Below are 22116 nucleotides of genomic sequence, written 5' to 3' on the forward strand. Positions count from 1 at the left end.
ATGATTATTTCTCACACAAGTTTTAGCTCAACCTTAATAATATACCCATGACAAATGAAAAACTTAAACACTCACCTATATTAAAATTATTATTAAATTTTTTGTTAAATATAAAGATAAAACTGTCATTTAATAATATTAAAAGATTATAATTTTATTTTATTTTTCTTCTCAAGTTTTAAAAATTTATATTTAACCCCATATCTGAACTTTGAAAAGTGTCTTTTTTCTCCAAATCTCTAAATTTTTTCTTCATCCTTCTCTCTGGCGATCAGCAATTGACGGGAGCATTATTATATGACGAGCGTCGTCCAGATCTAGACCATTGTAGTCATCCTTGGATGACGGTCATTGTTCAAAGGTCATCTTTTGGATGATTTTATTCTGTTTCTCTGCTGTTGGACCATCGTTCTCTAAAGAAAATGACCAGATTTCAGGTTTGGAATTAGAGGAAAGAATAAATTTTTTAAAACTTAATAGGGAGAAATGTTAATTTTTCAAACTAAGAAGGGAATGAGATATAATTTTAATTATTTTAATATTATTGATAAAATAATGATTTTATCCCTTAACTCTAATAGAAAATTTGTAGGTATATTTTAACGGATTAAAACTTGGATAGGTATTTGAGTTTTTTATTTGCTACAGGTATATATTTGCTATTTTACCAAAACTTAGGTGGGAAATTCTCCTTTCCCCTTATAGTTTTCTCTTGTATCTAATTTTGTCGTAATACTAAGTATATATATTTGATTAGATAATTTTAAAATTAAAAAAAAATAAATAAACACATCACCTAATAATAAACTATAGTCTTAGTTTGTGTTGATAAATTTAAACAATTTATTTATATACGTAACTTTTTTCCATGATTTTTGCGGCAAGTCACTTATGTTATCAAATAATAAGACGATGTGTAATATCCAAAATATCTAAAATACAGGTTAAATAGAAAAATCCCAAGCCATACAATGACCATTGCAAAAACAAACAAAATATTTATTTTGCTTGTGGACTGAACTGGCTACTGGCAATCCATTAGAACCAACCGGTCGATCTGATTGTTAAAACTATGATCAAAAGTTTAATCAATCAACACTGAGAAAAAGAATGTCATCAAAGTCTTGTGATAGATACACCATGTAGAAGCAAAATTAGTAGAGCTGGGTCCTTGAAGATCTACTGACAAGGAATCATGTTGCTTGTTAAATTTTATGATTCTGAAGCAGGATTAATGGAGCTTCCTGAAGACACACTGAATCATTTCTTGCTGTGAGGGTAGCAATAACTAGAAGATATCAAGCAACAGCTCTCCATCTGAAATGATACTTCCTGGAAAAGATAAAGCTTCTTTGTTCATGGTTTGGAGCAACTGAAAAAGAAAGAAAAAAGATATTTAAATGGCAGCTGAAATTTATGCAGAACAGTTGGTACATGATTTACAGTTGCATCTCACGTAAAGACTTGAAGTGGGCAGGCAGATCATGTAATTTACCTCATCTAGTTTCCTCAGGAGATTTTGTGAAATCTATTGATATGAATCTTGGAGAACTACATCTTGAAAGCCAGTTGTTGATTGGAGAGCAAAAAGCCATATAAATCCCATGGTAGAAGCCTATACTTTCTAATATATGATTGAAGTCTCAAATCTTACATTTGGGATCCTAACATCTATCCTCAAAGGTTGCATCAATTTGTTGTCACTCGAGCAAGCCTTCTCTGGGAAAGAATTGATCCAGGGACACATCCTGATTTATTGAATTTCAAGGTCAGATTCTGCAGAAATGAAGTGATCTTGTGATGTTTACATGAAGTGTTAAATTCAACTAGAATTGAGTTGACAGGTACCCTAATGAACCTCCACTGTGAGAATTATCTTGAGAGCTCAGAATTTCATACCAGGCAAAAGATCTGCTAAGTGAAAGTAAAAATAAGTTGGTAAAATTTGAAGCAGAGGATCAGAAAATGCTGTATTAGATAAAAATTTGGATTAAAAAAATTACAAACCTCGAATGAAATGAGATGATTAAGCACTTTCTGCCTCCTTTGAATTGAAGATGAATTTGTAATCTATTTTAACCTTCGGAACATGAGCAATTTTTGACCAATATTTTCTATGACTCCTTTTCCACTGCTTTTTAAGCAATGGACAATCTCCAATTCTTAAGGACACAAGTGAGGATGGCAACCTTTTCAGGGACTTGAGATTTGGGCATTTTGAGATTGTCAAATCTTCAACACTGCATAGGGCTGGAATGGATTGGATCTTTGGGCATTCTGAAATGAACAAGCATCTAAGAGAGGTGAGGCTACTGAGATTGTGAATAGATTCTAGCCTTGGGCATCTCTCAAAGGTGAATTTTGTAAGAGAGGTGAGGCTGCACAAATCTGGAAGAGATTTCAGCTCTGGGACATTATAGATTGTGAAATCTTCAAGAGAGATGAGGCTTTGAAAGATCAGGGAAGATAGATGTTCCAATTTGAGGCAATCCCCAATGGATAGAGAAATTAGAGAGGAAAGCATCAACATCCCCTTGTCCTCTTGTAAAATTGACACAGCATCTTCACATTGATAAATATAAACTCTTCTAAGGTTCTGCAAATCCCACTCTATCATTGGCTTCTCAAATTTCATGTCTCCAACAAGGCTGAGTTCTATTAGGCTTGTGGGAACTTCTTCTCCAACCAACAATTTTGGACATCCATGCAGCCAAATATTCTCCAGACAGGGAATATAGTGTAGACCTGAAGGTAAGGATTCAAGGTTTTCACAGTACCTTAAATTAATTTTTCGGAGACTCTTGCTATTATCGAAAGATTCAACGATGGATTTTAGCCCTGAACAGAATTGAATAGAGAGTGAAGAAAGTGCCTTAGGCAAGTACAAACTTCTAGATGACAATGTTTTGAGCTTATGGCAGCCAGAAATTTCAAGTTCCTTGAGTGTCTCAGGTAATTGACTTTCTGAAGATGTGAATATGAGAAAATTGCATGAATGAATGGACAAGTACTCAACAAAGGAACTGCCTAAATCCTTCAAAAATTCCAATTTCTTACAAAATCTTACCTCAAGCCTTCTTAAAGAAGAAGGTAGAGTACCACTTTCAATGAATGTTAGAGAGTCACATTCTGTAATTACCAATCTTTCCAAATTCTTCTGCTTCAACCCTTCTGGTAATGATTTTAGAGCCTGGCATTTTCTAATCTCAAGAGAACTTAGATTTGGAAGAAAATTGGTGTTTTCAAGAAAAACAAGATCTCTTGTACAATTTTCTATAGATAGCTTACTGAGGAAGGTGAGTCCATGCAAACCTTGTAGTGGCTTCTCAACATAAGCCAAACTTTGCCATGAATCTATGATCTCTGGGCATTCAACAATATCCAAAAACTCTACTGTCTGGGATCCTTGTTTTAATTTAACTTCAATCTCAGGAATATTTGAAAGACTCCAAGAATTCAGCGACTTAAAATCAATCATATTGTTATTGCGCACTTGTCCATGGCAGCCATCAAACTCTAATTTGCAAAACATTGGCAAACTTGATAATGAAACCACCAACTTTGCACACTCCCTAATAACCAATTTCATCAATGAAGGAAGATGGTTAGGAAAGTTTCTCCTAAGTTGGGGACATTTTATAATGGAAAGCTTGAGAAGCTGAGCGACTCCTTTAACATCTTCATTTCCCTTCCAAGTGTCCCAGTTCTCCCATTCTTGCAAATTCTCAAAACGAAGAACCTTTAATGACTTCAAAGGCATTGTGAAACAAATTCTTCTCAAACTTTTCATGTCTTTGATGGTCAAGTCTTCAAGTGAGCTCAACATTTCAAGGGAAGGCAAGGATGTGCATTTGTTACAGTTTTCTAATCGTAGGACTACCACATTAGAGAGTGATTGAGAATCTCCAAACCAGGATGGGAAATTTTCACCACCGTAGCCTTTGATTGTGAGTTCTTCTAAATTGCTAGGAGGCCTTAACTTCTCAAGTGTATGCATTTCTACATCATGTTTCCTTGAGTCATTAAGTACTTGATCTCCCCATTCTAGCAACAACGCTTTTAAATGGTTTTTATTGCTTAGTATTTGCCCTCTTATTTGTTTTGGATCAGTCACATTTTCTAATACTGTAATGTGAAGCTCTCGAAGAATACTTAAATACATCAAATCATTCAAATTGGAATCCATGCCCTTGCCCACAATAAAATTAGTCAATATTTGAAGATTTTTCAACTCTTTCATTCCATACGACATCTTCTTCAATAAATTTTGACCACTTATATCAAAATAACATAGATTGGTCAAATATCTCAAATTAGAAGGTAACTTCATGAGACAATAACAATCTTTTAATAACAAAGTCTGCAAGTTGTATAATGAACTTGTTGACTCAGGCAAACTTCTAATCATCGTGTAAGAAAAGTTAAGATACCTTAAATGTATTAAACCTCCAATTGAATCATGTAAATGAGTAATATAGTATCTTTCTAAAGATAATACTCTCAATTTTTTGAACTTGGGCAACAAGTCAAAAACAACCATTGCAGTTATGTAGCAGTCACTAGACGGTGCATAATCAGGCCTCATGAATACCGGCAAAAATGTTCTTAGCCCTTTTACTTTTTCTAATTCTATAAATTTATTTCTACTATCATATTCATAAGGAATATAAGCAAAATGTCGAAGCCTTTCAAATTTTTCTGGTAGCTTCACAATGGCCTGCTCAGATCTGAAACCGATTTCTTTGAAAACGGATTGAGCTAGATCATGGATAAGGTCATGCATCACATATTTACGACAATTGTCACTTGATTTCTCAAAAAATGAGCTTGAACATAAATCATCAAAGTACTGACCTGCCAGTGCCATGTCCAGCTGCTTATAAGATGGTTGAGCAATGCATTCTGCCATCCATAAAAATGCAAGTTCCTTCTTCTCGAATTCATAGTCTTTAGGAAAAAGTCCGCAATACCCAAAACATCTTTTCAGATGGCAAGGAAGATGGTGATAACTTAGCCTTAATGCTGGGAGAACATCACTTTCAGTAGAGGTATTCCATACTTTGCTGTTTAATATATTTTGCCAGGCATCAATCCGTTGAGATCTTAGAAGACTACCAAGAGTCTTTGCTGCCAAAGGTAAGCCTCCGCACCTTTCAATAACTCTTTTACGAATCGAATCTGTAATTCTTTGAGCATCACCTGCTGTTCCATTTTCAAATGCATGCTCTTGAAACAACTGCCAACAATGGTCATTAGATACAGGCTTTAAACGATGAGTAAAATGGGATCTTATTGCAGATGCAACATTTTCAAGGCGTGTGGTGACAATTGCTGTGCTTCCTGCTGCACCATTCATGAAGGGAGACATGAGGATTTCCCATTCAGCGTATATATCATTCCATACATCGTCTAAGACCAGTAAGAACTTTTTCTGAGTAACTGTCTCACGCAGTTTAATTTGCACTTCATTTAAATTATTGGGAATAAAAGACGTGGAGTCTATGGACTGAAGAAGTGCCTTTGAGATTGTGAGAACATCAAAGTTATCAGAAACGCAGACCCAAGCTTTTTTCTCAAACTTCAAATCTTCCATCTCTTGTAAGTGATTGTATATTTTCCGGGCAATGGTTGTTTTGCCGATCCCTCCCATTCCCACAATGGATATCACTCGAAAGTTGGCACCAGTTTGTTGATGGGTTTTCACCATATCAACTAGTTTGGCTTCATCTTCATCTCTGCCATACACAAATTTTTCAGGTTGCACACTTGAACTTAGATCTGGTCTTTTGTGTGCAGTAGGTGTACTTGATGTCCCTCCCAAAGTTACTTGCAATCCAAGTTGAATTCTTTGGTTTCTGAGTTTTTCTAAGCTGCTGCTGATGTCTTTGATTTGTGATCCCATGCGGACACCGAACAAGGGACTAGTGAGAGAAGCAGGGAGGTAGCTGAATACGTTGCTAGATCTCGTCTGGTGTTTTGGCTTCAGTTTGCGTCGCAGAGCTTCGTAGGCAAACTCATCCAGTATGTCTACTGCATCATAAGCCCAGTCTTGAAGATCGTCAAGCCACCTTTTCACAGCCCTTTCTGACAGTTGCTTTGCTTCTGCATCATATAGCACTTGTTGAATCATCTCCAACTTAGTTTTCAGATTTTCTAGCTCTGAATCTACTCCTCCAACGAGTTGCCGTGCAAAGTCTCGCACATCCTTCAACCCCAATATCTCAAACAATCCATTAAAGAGTTCGGAGACAACAGGCTCAACCAAAAATGACATGTTTTTGGTAGTTCAGAATGAAGAAAGAAAGGAATTATCCCAAAAATATCACCGAGTACAAGGCATGCAAAGAGAAACTGGCTGCTTTTATCCAAAAGTACGACTGAAATTTGACCTCATATTAATATTGGACCACGTTTGTTTAAATTTGAAGCCACATGCAAACTTCGGAAGGAAAAAACAGAACTTATTTAAAATTTAGTAAGTGCGTATTCAAAGTTTATTTAGTTACCAAATTGATATATATTAACTATTAAAAACTCAAACATGATTAAAATTAATAAAATCAATTAAATTTTAAGATAAAATTATTATTTAATTAATAATATATTAAAAATAATATAATATTATTTATTTTTCTCTAAAGTTTAGAAAATTAGAGCAATGTCAAAAAATTGAGAGAACAAAAAGATGCTCTTTCCTTTCACCTTGTAATTTTCTTCGTTCATAATGAAGTTCTCCCTATTTCCACCCAAAGGTTTTTACCCATATTGGGTTTTTCATGTAATACTTGTGAATGACTACTGTACCAATTTATTGATGAAAGGTTGAGAAACAAGCCATTTTTCTAGATTCCGATTCCGATTATAGTTTCAATTTCTTAGGAGGTGAAACCAAAATCAGCCGATTTTACAAAATTAGAATTACCCTCTATCCAAAATAGACTAGTTTTGGATAGAATCCAAAACTAAAAATTGGGTGCCTGACAATTCTAATTTTAGTTTGATCCTAATATTAGAAACAGATTGTTTTAATTGTTTTAATGGTTTTATAAAAAATCATGTTAATTCTTTACCCCTTAGGTGTTTCTCTCATAATTAATTAAAGTTGTTATTTTTATCCTGGGTTCTCTTATTTCAAACTTTCAATGCTTGTTTGGGTTTATCAACTTCTATCGATTATCTTGCGTATTCAAAATTTATATTTTTTACTATTTTATATCAATGTTTTATATATTTTAAAATACATATATTTTTTTATTAATATTATATTGTATTATATAATACGTGAAATATATTATATGATACTAAAACTAACAAGTTTGAAAGCATGGAAATCACTCATATGACATTTAAAATTTTGCAATAAAGAATTAATATTTTTTTGGACGGTAGAAATGACAGAATTGGTATGGAAATTAAAGGCAGGAAACAAATTTGCAAACCAGAAATGTGGATGAAATAATTAAATGGTTGGATAATTTACGACCTGAAAGAAATATCATTTATGTGTGTACCAAAATTCACATAATAAACTCTCTGGTTGACGCAAAGATCTATGTGACATTTTGTATGTATGTAGATACTTGCGGGGGAAGATAATGACTAACAAATGACAAGTATGGAAAATCTTATCTTCATGAATAATACATTGATATATAATTAAATAATTTTAAGTTTAAAATAAAATAATATTTAATTATATAATAATATATTATTATTTGTATTCATACTTATACACATTAATTGTAAATATAGTTTTATTATAGAAACATATTATCGTATGAGAAATGTTATATATATAAATAATATATATAATTTATATACAAACAATAATATGTTATTATATAATTTGGTAGTTTTAAATTAAAAATAAAATAATATTTAATTATATAATAATATGTCATTAATTATATATAAAATTATATATATTAATTACACACATAGTTTTATTAGATACACATATTGCCTCATGCTAGTCGTTTTCTAGGTGTTTTTGTGTGGCTCTTTACTAACTCCTGTAATTAGTAAATATTTCTTTTCTTGGGTACACAAAAAAATGAGAGGAAAGTAGTGTGCCCACGCGCGCACGCACACACACATGCGAGAGAGTGAATTGCTGGAATTTTCATAATGATAAAGAGTATTTGAATATTTTTTAAGATGATAATATAATAATTAAAAATTTTTATTGGTATTTTTAAAAAAATGTATCTTATAATACAATACAATATATGATACATGATATAGAAAATTAGGATTTTTATATATGATAAGATACATAATTCAACTGTCGCGCTTTCATTGTACATGTTAACATCTAAGTGAAGTTTTTATAATTTTAGAAACATTAAAGGACTTCATCTATAGTATTTATTTTTCCATTTTTAGTTTAATAAAAAAAATTAAAAAATTATTTGAAGACTATGATGAATGAAATTCCTAAAATCAAGTTTATCTTCTTCAATTAAGCTTTCAATTCCTAAAATCAAGTTTTGCCATTATCTTTAATTAATATTAGTCATCACCTTTTTATTTTTGTATTATCCTAATATACACTGAATTAGTTTCCTCATTTTCAGATTTCTATTATTAAGAATTGTCTTCGGTCAAAGTTGTATAATATCTAATTTTTTTGTTACACCTAATGTAAAATGAGTCATAATTATTATGCTTTACAATTCTTCCTATCTTTTAAGTTCATTATGGTAGCAGAGCCTGTAATCCTAGAACTACAAAACCTTATTCTCCTCTTCTTTTTTTCTTCTACGTCTCCTTTACACTTGCATCACCAATCATGGCTAATAAAAATAATCAACTCACGATCCTTAATACACATGAACCCAACAAACCTCTTACTGATATCAACATCAATAGTTCTATCAAACTCACCTCCACCAATTATCTCTCCTGGGAAATTCAGATGGAAGCACTTCTAATTGGTTATGACCTTTACAAATTCATTGATGGTTCTCACCTTGTTCCTTTGGCCATAATCACTATGAATGATGTCACTACACCCAATCTAGAATTCCAAACATGGCTATGTCAAGATAAATTGATTTTTGGAGCTTTTGTTGGCTTCCTCACCTTGTCTCTCATACCACTTATTTCTCAATCACAAACCTCATGTGATGCTTGGTAATTTCTTGCCAACAACTATGTTAGGCCTTCTAGTAGGCACATTAAGAAAATCAAAGAACAACTAAAACAAGCCACAAAAGGCACCTAAACAATTTCTGATTATATGTATTAAAACTCACACTGACGAACTTACAACCTTAGGCAAACCTATGGATCATAAGGATCTCATTGAGAAAATTCTTGATAGTCTTGATGACGATTACAAGCCTATCATTGATTTTATTAATGGTTGTGACACACCAATTTCATTTGATGAACTACATAAGAAATTAATCAATAAAGAACTCTCCTTATGACTTCAGCATTCCAATTCCTCCTTTCTTCCAGCCATTGCAAATCCAATTCATTCCATATCCAATCTGGGAACTCGTGGCAGTTGTAGTCAATGCCCACTGTGGGTGTTCACCCTCCCTCCATAAACAAATCTTCTTGTCTCTAGCTCCATCAACACTATAATACATGATAGTCTTCCCTTACCTTGACCTTACCTAGGTAATTGTTAGTGGTGTCGTACTCAAGGTCACACAACCACCTCAAACCTTGTTCATCAAATGCATCTGGTCATACAACCACCTCAAACCTTGCATCTAACTCCAAAATGGCAGTCTCGTCCAATAACACCAAGTCAACCACGAGCCAATCTTGTTACCGCCAACACATCCAATAATTTTGGTTGGCTTTTTGACAGCATTTTGCCATTGACCTGAGCAATATGTCTCTTCTTACTCCTTATGATGGTTTTGATAACAATGTGATTGCCGATGGCACAAGTCTCTCTATCACCCATATTGATTCAAAATCCCTCTACACTTCCTTGAATACTTTTTTTTTTGAATAATATTTTGTGTTCCTACTATGAAAAAGAATTTTATTTCTATTTCTAAATTTTGTCAGTTTAACAATACTTCAATTGAATTCTTCCCTACTTATTTTATTGTGAAGAATCTTCGCACGAGGGCGTATTTTTTGCGAGGTCAAACTAAGGATAATGTGTATGAGTGGTTGTCTTCCTCAAATTAGTCTTCTTCATTAGTGGCTTTCTCTAGCGTCAAGACCACTTTGTCTGTGTGACATTATAGATTAGGACATCTGTCTTTTTCTATCTACAAGCATATTGTTTCAAAATTTCACCTTGAAACATCAAGTCCCCTAAATTTGAATCTTAATTGTAATACGTGTCAATGCAATAAAAGCCACAAGTTACATTCCTCAATCTCTTCTCTTGTCACTTCCTCTCTTTTAGAAATTATTTTTTTTGATGTGTGGACATCTCTTATCCACTTTGTTAATCTGCCTCTATTTCAACTTTTTAGAAACCGGTCAGGCTTTTTCTAATCATTGAATGGCCTTTTCTTGCAGTTTTTTTGAATTTTGAATAGTAGTTAAGATCCTTACTTTTGTATTATCTAATAAATTACTTAATGAAAGTATATTATAGTTCCATTCATCTCAAAATTTCCATAATCCTTTCCTGAACCAAACATAAATTTTTCGATTCATTTGGCTCTCACACTTAATTACTTCAACTATTTATATATGAGGATGGGGGGGGGGGGGGGGGGTAAGAATTCCCATATCTTTTTTTTACTATAATAAGCCTATCCTTTTCCTCTCTTCTCTATTCATATTCCAAAATGTCGTAACTGATCAATAAAATCATGACAAGAATATTCAGAGGACTCTTCTAACCAAACAAAAATAGATAATTGCTAAGTACTATGTAATTTTCATTGACCACTTTAAAAGGTACATCTGGTTGTATCCACTAAAAAAAATCACATGTTCATGATATATTTGTTTGATTTAAATCATTTGTTGAAAACGTTAATGATCACACTTTGTTCAGACAATTTGCCTTGTAGGGGGCGGGGGTAGGGTGGACGGTGGTGGGATATCAAGCTCTCTTTACTTTTCTTATTACTAATGGCATCTCTCATCTCACTTCTCCTCCTCACACACCTGAACACAATGGATATTTTAAATGTCGTAATTGTCACATTGTTGAAGTAGGTCTTTTTGTTCTCTCACATGCATCTATGCCTTTATCATATTGGTTTTATGCATTCACCATTGCTACTTATCTCATCAACCATCTACCCATCTTAACACTAATCTCTTTTTCTGGTATGTTAAACTTTATGACACTCCTCCAAACTACTCGAAACTTTGTAGTTTTGGATGACTTTGTTATCCATGGCTTTAACCTTACTCGTCTTGCAAATTTGCCCCCTGTTCCTCTCCTTGTGTCTTTATTTATTACTCGTCTATCCAAAATGCCTACCTTTGTCTTGAACCTACCTTTTCTCATTTCTACACGTCGCATCATGTTAAATTTGTCGAGTCTATTTTTTTATTTACTTCACTTCATTCTTACTTGGAACGTGTTTCCTTTAAAACATATTCTCATTGGTGTCCTTTTATGTCTTTCCTTTTGATTACCAACACACCATCTATGACATCGAACTCCATTCCCCCTATGAATCTAATTCAAGACATATCTTCCCCTGTTTCATCTTTACCTTAACCACTTTTGCTCTATCCCACCTTCAAATACCTTTACCACCAAATCATTCATCTCTTCTCCTACATTTGTTGCCTCCCCTCCCCAAGTTATTATCATTAGATCCAAAAATAATATTCGCAAGCCAATCATTATATTAAATGTTATTGCTTATCTTGTTACCTCTAATAACCTTGAACCTACCTCCATCACTCAGGCCATCAAGTATCCCAAGTGATGTCAAGCCATATTTGACGAGTATGATGCTCTTGTTTAGAATAGGATGTGGGAACTTGTTCCATCAAATCCAACACATAACCTAGTTGGTTGCAAGTGGATTTTTTTGTACTAAGTATTTATCTAATAGTTCTGTTGACAAGTATAAGACTTGTCTAGTTGCAAAGGGGTTTCATCAGCGCCTTGGAATTAATTATCATGACATTTTCAGTCTAGTAGTCAAGCCCATCGTTGTTTGACTCGTTCTTAGCCTTGTTATAAGTTGTGGGTAGTCTTTTCAATAACTTGATGTCAACAATGTCTTTCTCTAGGTTACTCTCTATGGGGATGTATATATGTAGTGGTGTCAATGGGTCAGGCTGGGCTAGGCTGGGCTGGCTCTAGCTCCGCCCATCAGGCTAATGGGTCGGGTCGGGCCTGATGCCCAAACAGTAATGGGCCTTTGGGCTAGGTTGGCCCATTGATATATAAAGGCCCAAGGCCTGACCCATATAATAATAGGCCTTAATTGGGTCAGATCGGACCTTAATTGGGTCGAGCTTTAATCGAGCCAGCCTATTTAATCAATTTAAAAAAAAAATTAATTAAAATTTTTAAATACAAATTATTTTTCAATTATTAAAACCTAGAACAGTATCCTGAATATTTTATTTATAATCTCTCACTTGTAGCAGAAGAATTCCATAATTACATGATGAAAAATATTATAAATTGATAACATAGTATAACTAAATTAATTTACATATTGTATAAGTTACAAAATATAAATAAAATATATCTACTATATAACATTTATTTACTCATCTTTTATATCTAAATCTCTGAATTCTTCAAAGATAAAAAAATATTATTTGCGAACTCAGATATTTTATAATATTTTGTAATGATAAAATTAAAATAAAAAAAAAATTATAAATATAAAGAATTATTATCTACGAATTCAGATATTTTTTAAAAGAGAGTTAATGAGAGAAAATGAGATTGAAAATATAAGGAAATAATTGAAATTGAGGGATTAAAATATTTGTAAATAAAAGTAAAAATGAAGGAAAATAGAATGAATTTATATAAAAAAATAAATTAATTAAAAAATTAAAAAAAAAATTAAGCAAAGGCCAATGGCTTCTGCCTCTGCCTTGTGGCTGAAGCAAGGCAGAAGCTTTGCTTCTCCAAGGCTAAAGTAAAAAAAAAAAAAATTATTTCTATTTTTTATATATAGTATCGGGCTAGGCCGGGCTAGCCCATGGGCTTAATATTAAAGCTCTAAACCGGACCCGATAGGCCCATGGGCTTAGCCCGACATGCTATAGTGCCGACTCAGGTCTTCTCGTGTCGGACTTTTTTTTGGTGCTTCGGGCCGCCTCTATTTAACCCGACCCAATTGACGTGTCTATATATATGACTCAATCATTAGGCTTTATTGATCATGATCATCCTTATCATATTTGCAAACTTCGTAAAGCTATTTATGGTCTTAAACAAGCTTCTTAAGCTTGGTATCATGAGTTGCACCGATTTCTTGTCATCTCTGGCCTTACCAACTTTCATGCAAAAACCTTTCTGTTCATTTTCAATAACAATAGGATTATGACTTATCTTTTGGTTTATATCAGTGTCATTATTATTATAGGTGACAGTGATGAGACTATGCAAAATTTCATCAAACTCTTTGCCCATTGATTCTTTATCAGAGATCTTGGACCATTAACTTACTTTCTCATAGTTGAAGTAATTCCTTATTCTTAAGGCCTGTTTTTGTCTCAATGCGCATACATAAATGACCTCCTTGCTTGAACATGCATGAATAATGCCAAGCCTGTTGTTACACTCCTTGTCACTACTCCTACACTTACACTTCACTCTGTAATAATGCTCTTTGATCCTTCTGAGTATTACACCGTTATTGGTAGCCTCCATTATTTGTCCCTTACAAGCTCTAATATTGCTTATACAGTAAACAAGCTCTCTCAATATATGCATCAACCTACCAATGACCACTAGACAACTATTAAAAGCCTCTTACGTTATCTTTGTAGAACCTTGGATCATGAGGTTGTTCTCTACTACCACTCATCCTTGTCAATGCATGGAGCTCTAAAAAGTGGCAAACCATGGCCCGTTCCTCCACTTAGGTTGAATATCAATCAATTGCAACCATTATAATTGAGTTTAATTGGATTTGTTATCTTTTAAATGAACTTGGTGTTTCTCTTCCAAAACATTTAGTGATTTATTATGATAATAGCAGTGCTATGAATCTATGTGCTAATCCAATCTTTCATTCTTTTATGAAACATGTGGCTTTGAATTATTATTTCATTCATGAATAAGTTCAAAGTGGCGCTCTTCGAGTAACTCATGTTTCTTCTATAAATCAGTTAGTGGATGTTCTCACCAAATCGCTTTTGCATGCATAATTTCGGTTTATTATGAACAAGATAGGACTCTCCTTTCAAAGCTCCATCTTGTAGGGGCATGATAAAGGAAATTCCTAAAATCATGCTTGTCTCTTTTAATTGAGAAATTCCTAAAATCAAGTTCATCTCTTTCAATTAAACAGTTCCTAAAATCATGGTCATCTTATTCAATAAAGCTTTCAATTCTTAAAATCAAACTTTGTCATTACTTATAATTAATATTACCCATTACCTTTTATTCTTGTATTATCCTAATATATAGTCAATTAGGGTTCTAATTTTCATATTTCTATTATTAAAATTTGACTAGGATCAAAGTTGTATAATAGATATGCATATTTTTTGTTATACCTGATGTAAACTGAATCATAATTCTTATCTCCTACAATCCTTCTTCTACTTTAATTTCATTAGATTATCAATTATATATATTCTAGGGAACATTTTTCAAAATAAAAATGTATTTCTTAAGAAATTCATAGTTTCTTTTTAGGAAAAGATTATGCGATTTCTTAAAAATAAATTTACATAATTCTATTGAATTGCATATACATTATGTAGACGAGGCATATGGAATTGTGCATAGACTGAATATTATTGATGAAAAGTTGTATAATATATAATATTATAATATACTATAAAATAAAATTCTAATCTTAGAAAAATGTAATGAATGAAGTACAACTGGTTACATTTAATATAAGAAAAAAAATAAGATAAAATGAATTAGGATCGAATTAGGATCATATTAACATAATATATTCCATATAACAAAAAGCAAAGGCAAAATATATATTTTTTTTTGTAAAATATTTTTATTTATAATTATAAATATAATAGAGATTAAACACCCCAGTAATAATTCAATTATTGGAAAGGCCCAATGGGTCGTTTGATTCACAGTATTAAAAATTATTTTGATAATATATTTTTTTATTATTAATAATTATTTTGTTTAGTTTAACAATAATAAATTATTTTAATAATGTGTGATTACCAATAACAATGTGGTAATTTGATTATTACCTCCATATTAAGCATTAAAATATTACCCAAATAATTATAATTTTATTAATATTCTATCTTTGCTTATTTTTTTTTTAGGATAAAAATACTTTTATTTTTAATTAATATAATAAATAATATAAAAAATAATTAAGAATAATTCTACCTAAGAATATTTAAAAAAAATTATATTTTAATATTCTTTTAGTTTATTATATATACTAATTTTTGTCAAACATATATAATTTTTTTTTTTTTATTGTAATGAAAGATGGTCTAAACTAAATGTACTATAATTATGTGTATTTGTAATCTTTGGGGTTTGGCTTGGTCATATATATATATATATAAAACAATACGTAAATTTGATTTAACTCTCCCTCAAACTTCAATCATATATCAGAAGAAAACAATGGCTCAAATCAAAGTTCTCGCTTCTGTTCTTGCATCCCTTATGCTGACAATAGGTAAATAAATGAAAAGGCTTATCTTATATCATATCAATTTCATGTCAACTTTCAGTTAACACTTTTCCAAGTTTTTTTTTTCTTTTTTCAATAAAACTACTTATACTTAGTTTTAAATGTTCAATTAGATACCTAAATATTGTAATGATGATAAAATACCCAATTTGGTATTCTAAACTAGATGCTCATAATATTACACATATTCCATCGGATCTTTTTAGCCAGAGACATTTTTAACAAAGTTTATTGTTGGTTTTATAGGTTGCAACAAAGTTGATGCATCAAAATGTTGCTGGGAGCATTTGCTTATGGTAGATATACTAACGAAAAATGCAACACATTCTGTCAAGATCAATGCAGCGGAGGCCAATGCAAACATCGCACTGGAAATTACGGTTGTCATTGTTAGTGCTAATTTAACACATTAGTCTATATCTCATTATCATTATCCATCTTCAAAGTGTTATCGTTGTAATTTGTCAAGAAATTGAAACTACGATCTTTGAACTTTATTTGGGAAAAAAAAATTGTTTTATCAAATAAGAAGATAAAGCTTTATACAAGAATTATTCTATAGTCTAGCTAATCCATTTTAAGTAATCTAAGTATAATAATAATTTAAATCTCAAATTTAAAAACCTATAATAAATATGGAGATATGGAGATATTGAGATATTGTTTCCCTTTTCAACACTCCATTTTAAGTTAAACAGTGAATGTCAAAAACTCTAATTTATTTATCATAGTTGAGAAAACTTCCTTCATATCCATGAACTACTCTGCCAAAGTAACATGTTTGGTTATAACTGAACCATCTTGTATTTTGTCGTGAATAACATGACAATCTATCTTTGTAAGTTTGGTTCTTTCATGAAAAAGGGGATTAAGTGCTATCTGTAAGGTTGTTTTGTTCTTGCAATATAACAATGCCAGATTTTTTATATATGGTAGTTGTAAATCCTTTAACAATGGGTGTAACCAAGATAATTTATAACGTGCATCTATCGTGACTGTATATTCAACTTCTATCAAGGAGAGGGATATGGCTTGGTCTACACATCCACAAAAGACTCATAAAACATTCTAAGAAGGTAATAACAAATCGTGACCTGGATTATTTTTCAGATAACGCAACACATGCAAGGCAACTGCTATGTGTGGTATAACTGTTGCATGCATGAATCTACTTAACATATGCATGAAGTGATGTCCGAATGGGTGATGGGTCAGGTAAATTAGACGTCCAACCAGCCACCTATATTGAGATGGATCTCGAAGCAACTCACCTTCATCCGAGAGTTTTATGTCTTTCTCTATAGGAAAGTTTACAAGTTTAGAACTGACAAATCTACCATACTTAAGACTTTCCAGGGTGTTTTTTGTAGTGAGACGGAAATACCTTTATTTGACCGAAAGACTTCAATGCCCAGAAAGTATTTCTAATTACCAATTTGCTTAAGATCAAATATGACTGTAAGATCATTACTCATAATGAGAATGTCATCAACATAAATCAATAAAGTTGTAAAGGGTTTGCCTTTCCAGATTATGAACAATAAGTAATCTGCTTTAGATTGGACAAAGCCAGCACCTTGGATATAGTTGTAGAGAATTTGGCAAAACATTGACGACAGGCTTGTTCTAAGCCATATAACAACCTGTTGAAGCGACATACTAGGCTTCCCCCTATCACAGAAGACCAAAAGGTAATAGACATATAAATTTCTACACTGAGATCACCACGAAGGAAAGCATTATGAGCATCAAGTTTGTGAAAAGACCAATTCTAGGCAGCTGCCAGGGCAAATAAACAACAAGTAAAAACCATTTTAGCAATGGAAGAAAAAGTGTTATGATGGTCAATACCTTCCAGTTATGTGTAACCTTTCACAAACAAACGAACTTTATAGCCAACACTCAAGAGTACCATACAAGTTGTGTATGATTTTATAAACCCAACGATAACCAGTTGGCTTCTTGCCATGTGGAAGGGAAGTCAGAGTCCAAGTGTGATTGGCTCCTAAAACTAATAATTCGATTACATTGCCTCTTGCCAAAGGGAATGAGAAGTTGCTTCGACATAAGATGTAGGCTCAATATTTTGACTGATCAAAGCAATAATAAAGTGGTGTCGTGGTAATTAATGATGGTAAGAGAGAAAATACGAAGGGGATATCGAGTGCCAGTTGGTGAACAAGAAAAGGCTTAGGAGACATTACTTGGTTGCATAAGTGGTCTTGAAAGGAAATTTTAATAAGTTTTTAACCATCAGCAATAAAGCACATTACGCAGACTTCTTAGTTAAGTGTAAACAGTAACATTTCCCTCTAAATGTCAACCGGCAAAAATCTTCACCAAGCCTTTACCTCCTAGAAGATTTGTTTTCCACTTGGCTTTAAACTAATTGGATAGTTTTAGTTATGTCATCTTGACTTCGGGGGGATGTTAAGATAATTGAAAGATTTGGATTAATCCCCATAATAGTTCTCACTCTATATTTATCGATCCCGAGCGCTTATTTTATTTATCTATGTCTTCTATTGGTGGTAATTGCGAGTCGTGCTCAACTTGACTAATATTGAGCCAAGTTTGAGCTTAAACTGCTCAAATGTGCTCTTAAATTAAGTTTGAGTATGAGATGATCAATTTAGTGAGTTTGTTAGTTCATGAATTGATTCGAATAAAATATCAATAAATCTCTAAAAATTTTAAAATCTGTATTTACACCTCTTTAAATCTTATTTTTTTACTTTAAAAATTAGAAGTTAACTGATAAATTTATTAGTTATGATGTTTAATTGTAATAATTTAAAATTCTAAGTATTTAAAATAATTTATTAAGTTAAGCCTAAGTCAATCAATCATGTCTTGAGCTCGAACTTGAACTGAGATCTCACCTGCTTAACGAGATTAAACTCAAACTCAACCTTAAAATAATCGAACTGAACGCAAGTCAAACACTACTTTATTTGGCTCTATTACATCTCTAGGTATCACTCAAATTCTACATTTAAATACTCTCTTATTGTATTATTATAAGACATAATGAGAGAGTACTTATACATAAATTATATGTTAAAAAATAAAAATAAATAAATTATACATAAAAAAATGTTTGTATTTCATTGAATAATAATTTACTAAATCAATATCCAATTACACTATTATATATATTTATGTAGGAAAATTAATTAATTTAACCTTTTTTTAAATCATGTTAAACAATTTTAACCAACTTTTTATATATTATACGGAAATAGTCAAGATTACAACTTAATATCTATTTTACCCTCGTCTCTAACTTTAAGAAACCTAACCTCTCAAACTCATGTTCATCCATATTCTAATCATTAAATATCTGTTCAAAATCAAAGAAATCTAGCATGAAAATTATTTAAATTCAAGTTAGTAGTTTTTCGTCATATTGTTTGTTATTTTGTTTGAAGATTTGAAATTGAAATTTTGCAATGTCGTTATGCAACAATTAATCCTACTATCTTATTCATAGGTTGTTGTTTTGTAGTTATAAGAATGGTTTGATTACATGAATTTTTCATTTTTGAAAATGTTTTAGTAGTATATAGTTGGGCATGGAGAGAAATGGATATCCAGAGTTGACAACACTAAGAGATATGATGTAAGGATTAAAAACTATTAGTAATTGATGCAGAAACTAATTACGAAGGATTGGTTGGGGCTTTAAGCTCACACACACACACACACACACACACACACACACATATATGAATGTTAATTTGTCTTACAAGATTTGAGATGGTCATGACGTTTGAGCTTTAATGATGTTATCTAAAGGAAGAAAAAGTTAAAAGACGTTTTTTTATGTGACAGTGAGTCATAAGGAAAGAGGAACCAACTTTGAAGAAGAGCATTCTAAAACACAACATACAAAGGATCAAATAATACCCTATCATAGACAAGTTGGTGCACGGGCACTCGAAAAAATTTTAAGATCGTATTCATAGGCTGAAAGAAATCATCTTCAATATGGCAAAGAGATTCAAGATTGATATTTACACACAAGCATAGTGCACAGACTCTTGGGCTTTACATGCATCGAGAGGTTCACAAGTGAGTCTTTTATACTTTTACTAGAGCATTGTAACAACCTTGAGTTACAAAACTATGACACAATGACACATACTGAGACATATGATTTTAATCGTTTTTAAGTTTTTCTTTATATCTTTAAGGTGCTCATTGAGAGCATTTCGGGGTTAATATTGTCCAGTGATTTGCATAAAAAATGTGTTTAGAAAGGTAGACACCGTGGTACACTTTTTATAAACATATGAAAAGATAGTAATAATCATATTTATCCATGACATTCAATATCGATAGAAAAGAAGAAACAGAGACGTGGACTTTGTTTGGGGGGGAGGGGGAGTTAAATAGATGCATTAGTGACCTCCTAACCTATCTATTATTATAGATCAATCAATGTTGTTATTGTCAACGTCTTTCCTAATGTCCACTAGTATTATTGTAACCAATATCTTAAAGACAATATGTATGTTAAATATAAAAGACAAAAGTCATTGAAAGATTATTTTGGAAAGTTATGAAGACATATCATGCCTCTAATTTTGATGATGCTATGCAAAGGATTTATGTGGTTAATACAAGCATAGTTGGTTATTTGACTAATGTTAGGTAACATAGAGGGGTGTGTGCTTATTTTAGTGGTCTTTCTTTTTGTACAATATAATGATAACTAACATCATCAAGTCCTTTAATTCCTTGGTGAGGAATGCATGTACTTTGTTGATCACCATGCTCAAGGAATTTATTAAGGGGACTTTACAAAAATGATTTTACAATAGATGAAACCTTTGCAAGTAAATACTAACTCATATTACTTATGATTATATTGTTTTCTAATATATGTACTAATTGCAATTTTTTTTATTCATATGTTCAAATGCTCGCACTCATTTGCTAACAACCTTAGCCAAAGACAAAGTGATTGGACATATTAGTAAATTGGCTAACATGCTTGTCAACCTAATTAATGTCCACAAATATGAAGTCCACTGTTTTGGGTAGAAGATTGGCATCATTGATCTAACAAAAAGGACCTGCAATTGTAGAAAATTTCAATAGTCTTATATCCCTTGTACACATGTTGCAACTATCGCCCGATACATAAATTTGTCAAACTACTATCAATGGGTGAATCGATACTACTCAATGAATTACTTGCAAATTGTTTATAGGGAAAGTGTTAAACTATTGGGAGACCAATCAGATTAGATTCATTCGAATAATCTTCCTACATTATATCTACCTGTAATAGAATGTTGATGCTCGAGAAAACTATCTAGCCACAACAAACGACCATAAAAAAGAGAGGAAGTTTAGACATGTTTTTGCAAATAATGCCAACAATTTGGACATACTAGACTTAACTATCAAGACCCAACCCTTGTGCCTAGCACATCTTCTTCACGCATATCTAACAAAGGTAGTGGACGTACCTCATCATATAGTGGTCACGGTTCATCATCAAATGAATGAGGATATCCAAACGAATATAGAGAGTAGTTAAATATTACAATTTTTGTATTTATTTCAATAATTTTGTAATGTGTCAACAATATATTTAGGACATTTTTTTGTTATACTTAAGTATTATTTGACAAACTTCAACGATTATATTCATTATTTATTTCATTGAAATTGCATTTTGAAAGTGGTCATGAACTCTATATACATACATTTCGAAAAGACCAAATGTATTAGCACAACATTAAACATTTGTTCCTTTAAATAAGAGAACTATTCGAAACACATCCTCCTAAATAAGTGTTGTTGTGTAATAGACAACTTTGTCCAAAAGTTTTCTATGGCCTCTTAGTGTCCCCACACTATTAACTCATTATGAATTGGTGTGTATCATATTGAATTTAAATTCTCTTTCATGATAATTTACGAGAACTCTCCGAAACAAAAAATTTATGTTAGCCAATCAAACTAACACCTAAAAACAATAGAAAAAACATAAAACAAATTAAAGTCAAACAAAATGGAAGAAAAATTAAAAATAAATTACTTTGAACACTACTAGGCAGGGTCTAGCAAATATCACTTTGCTCCCCCTAGGTTCCCAACCTGTCAATTTGTCCCCTGAACAGTGCTAAGCATGGTAGCAAAGATCACTTTGCCCCTAACTAAGCATCTTGACTATTATTTACCACCTAAATAATAACTAGGCTTAGGGTGTCACTAGACTTTCAATGCCAACTAGGTGAAAATCATCCCATTTCTAATAAATATCGATTTGGCCAACAAATTAGTTAAAAGATTAATTAGAAACAATATTTTAACATTTAAC

General features: G+C 32.0%; 1 protein-coding gene across 3 annotated transcripts; it reads right to left on the reverse strand.

Annotated features, from left to right (window-relative positions):
• Nucleotides 1-918: 918 nt before the first annotated feature.
• LOC123205718 (putative disease resistance RPP13-like protein 1) lies at nt 919-6312 on the reverse strand. Of its 3 annotated transcripts, none has more exons than XM_044622742.1 (4): nt 2008-6312; nt 1849-1911; nt 1496-1748; nt 919-1372 (listed from the first exon to the last, which is right to left on the reverse strand). In XM_044622742.1, the coding sequence occupies exon 1, from the start codon at nt 6272-6274 to the stop codon at nt 2027-2029; it is 4248 nt and encodes a 1415-aa protein (XP_044478677.1). In that variant the 5' UTR covers nt 6275-6312; the 3' UTR covers nt 919-1372; nt 1496-1748; nt 1849-1911; nt 2008-2026. The 3 variants fall into 3 exon arrangements, with proteins under 3 accessions (XP_044478677.1, XP_044478676.1, XP_044478675.1); XM_044622741.1 differs by having other exon boundaries at nt 1496-1776; XM_044622740.1 differs by having other exon boundaries at nt 1496-1911.
• Nucleotides 6313-22116: the final 15804 nt, after the last annotated feature.

The sequence above is a fragment of the Mangifera indica genome, unplaced genomic scaffold (assembly GCF_011075055.1).
Source record: "Mangifera indica cultivar Alphonso unplaced genomic scaffold, CATAS_Mindica_2.1 Un_0013, whole genome shotgun sequence".
Lineage (NCBI taxonomy): Eukaryota > Viridiplantae > Streptophyta > Magnoliopsida > Sapindales > Anacardiaceae > Mangifera > Mangifera indica.

What these genes read in the sequence shown, in the direction of transcription:
- LOC123205718 (XM_044622742.1), bottom strand. Translation starts at nt 6,274, where the DNA reads ATGTCATTTTTGGTTGAGCCTGTTGTCTCCGAACTCTTTAATGGATTG.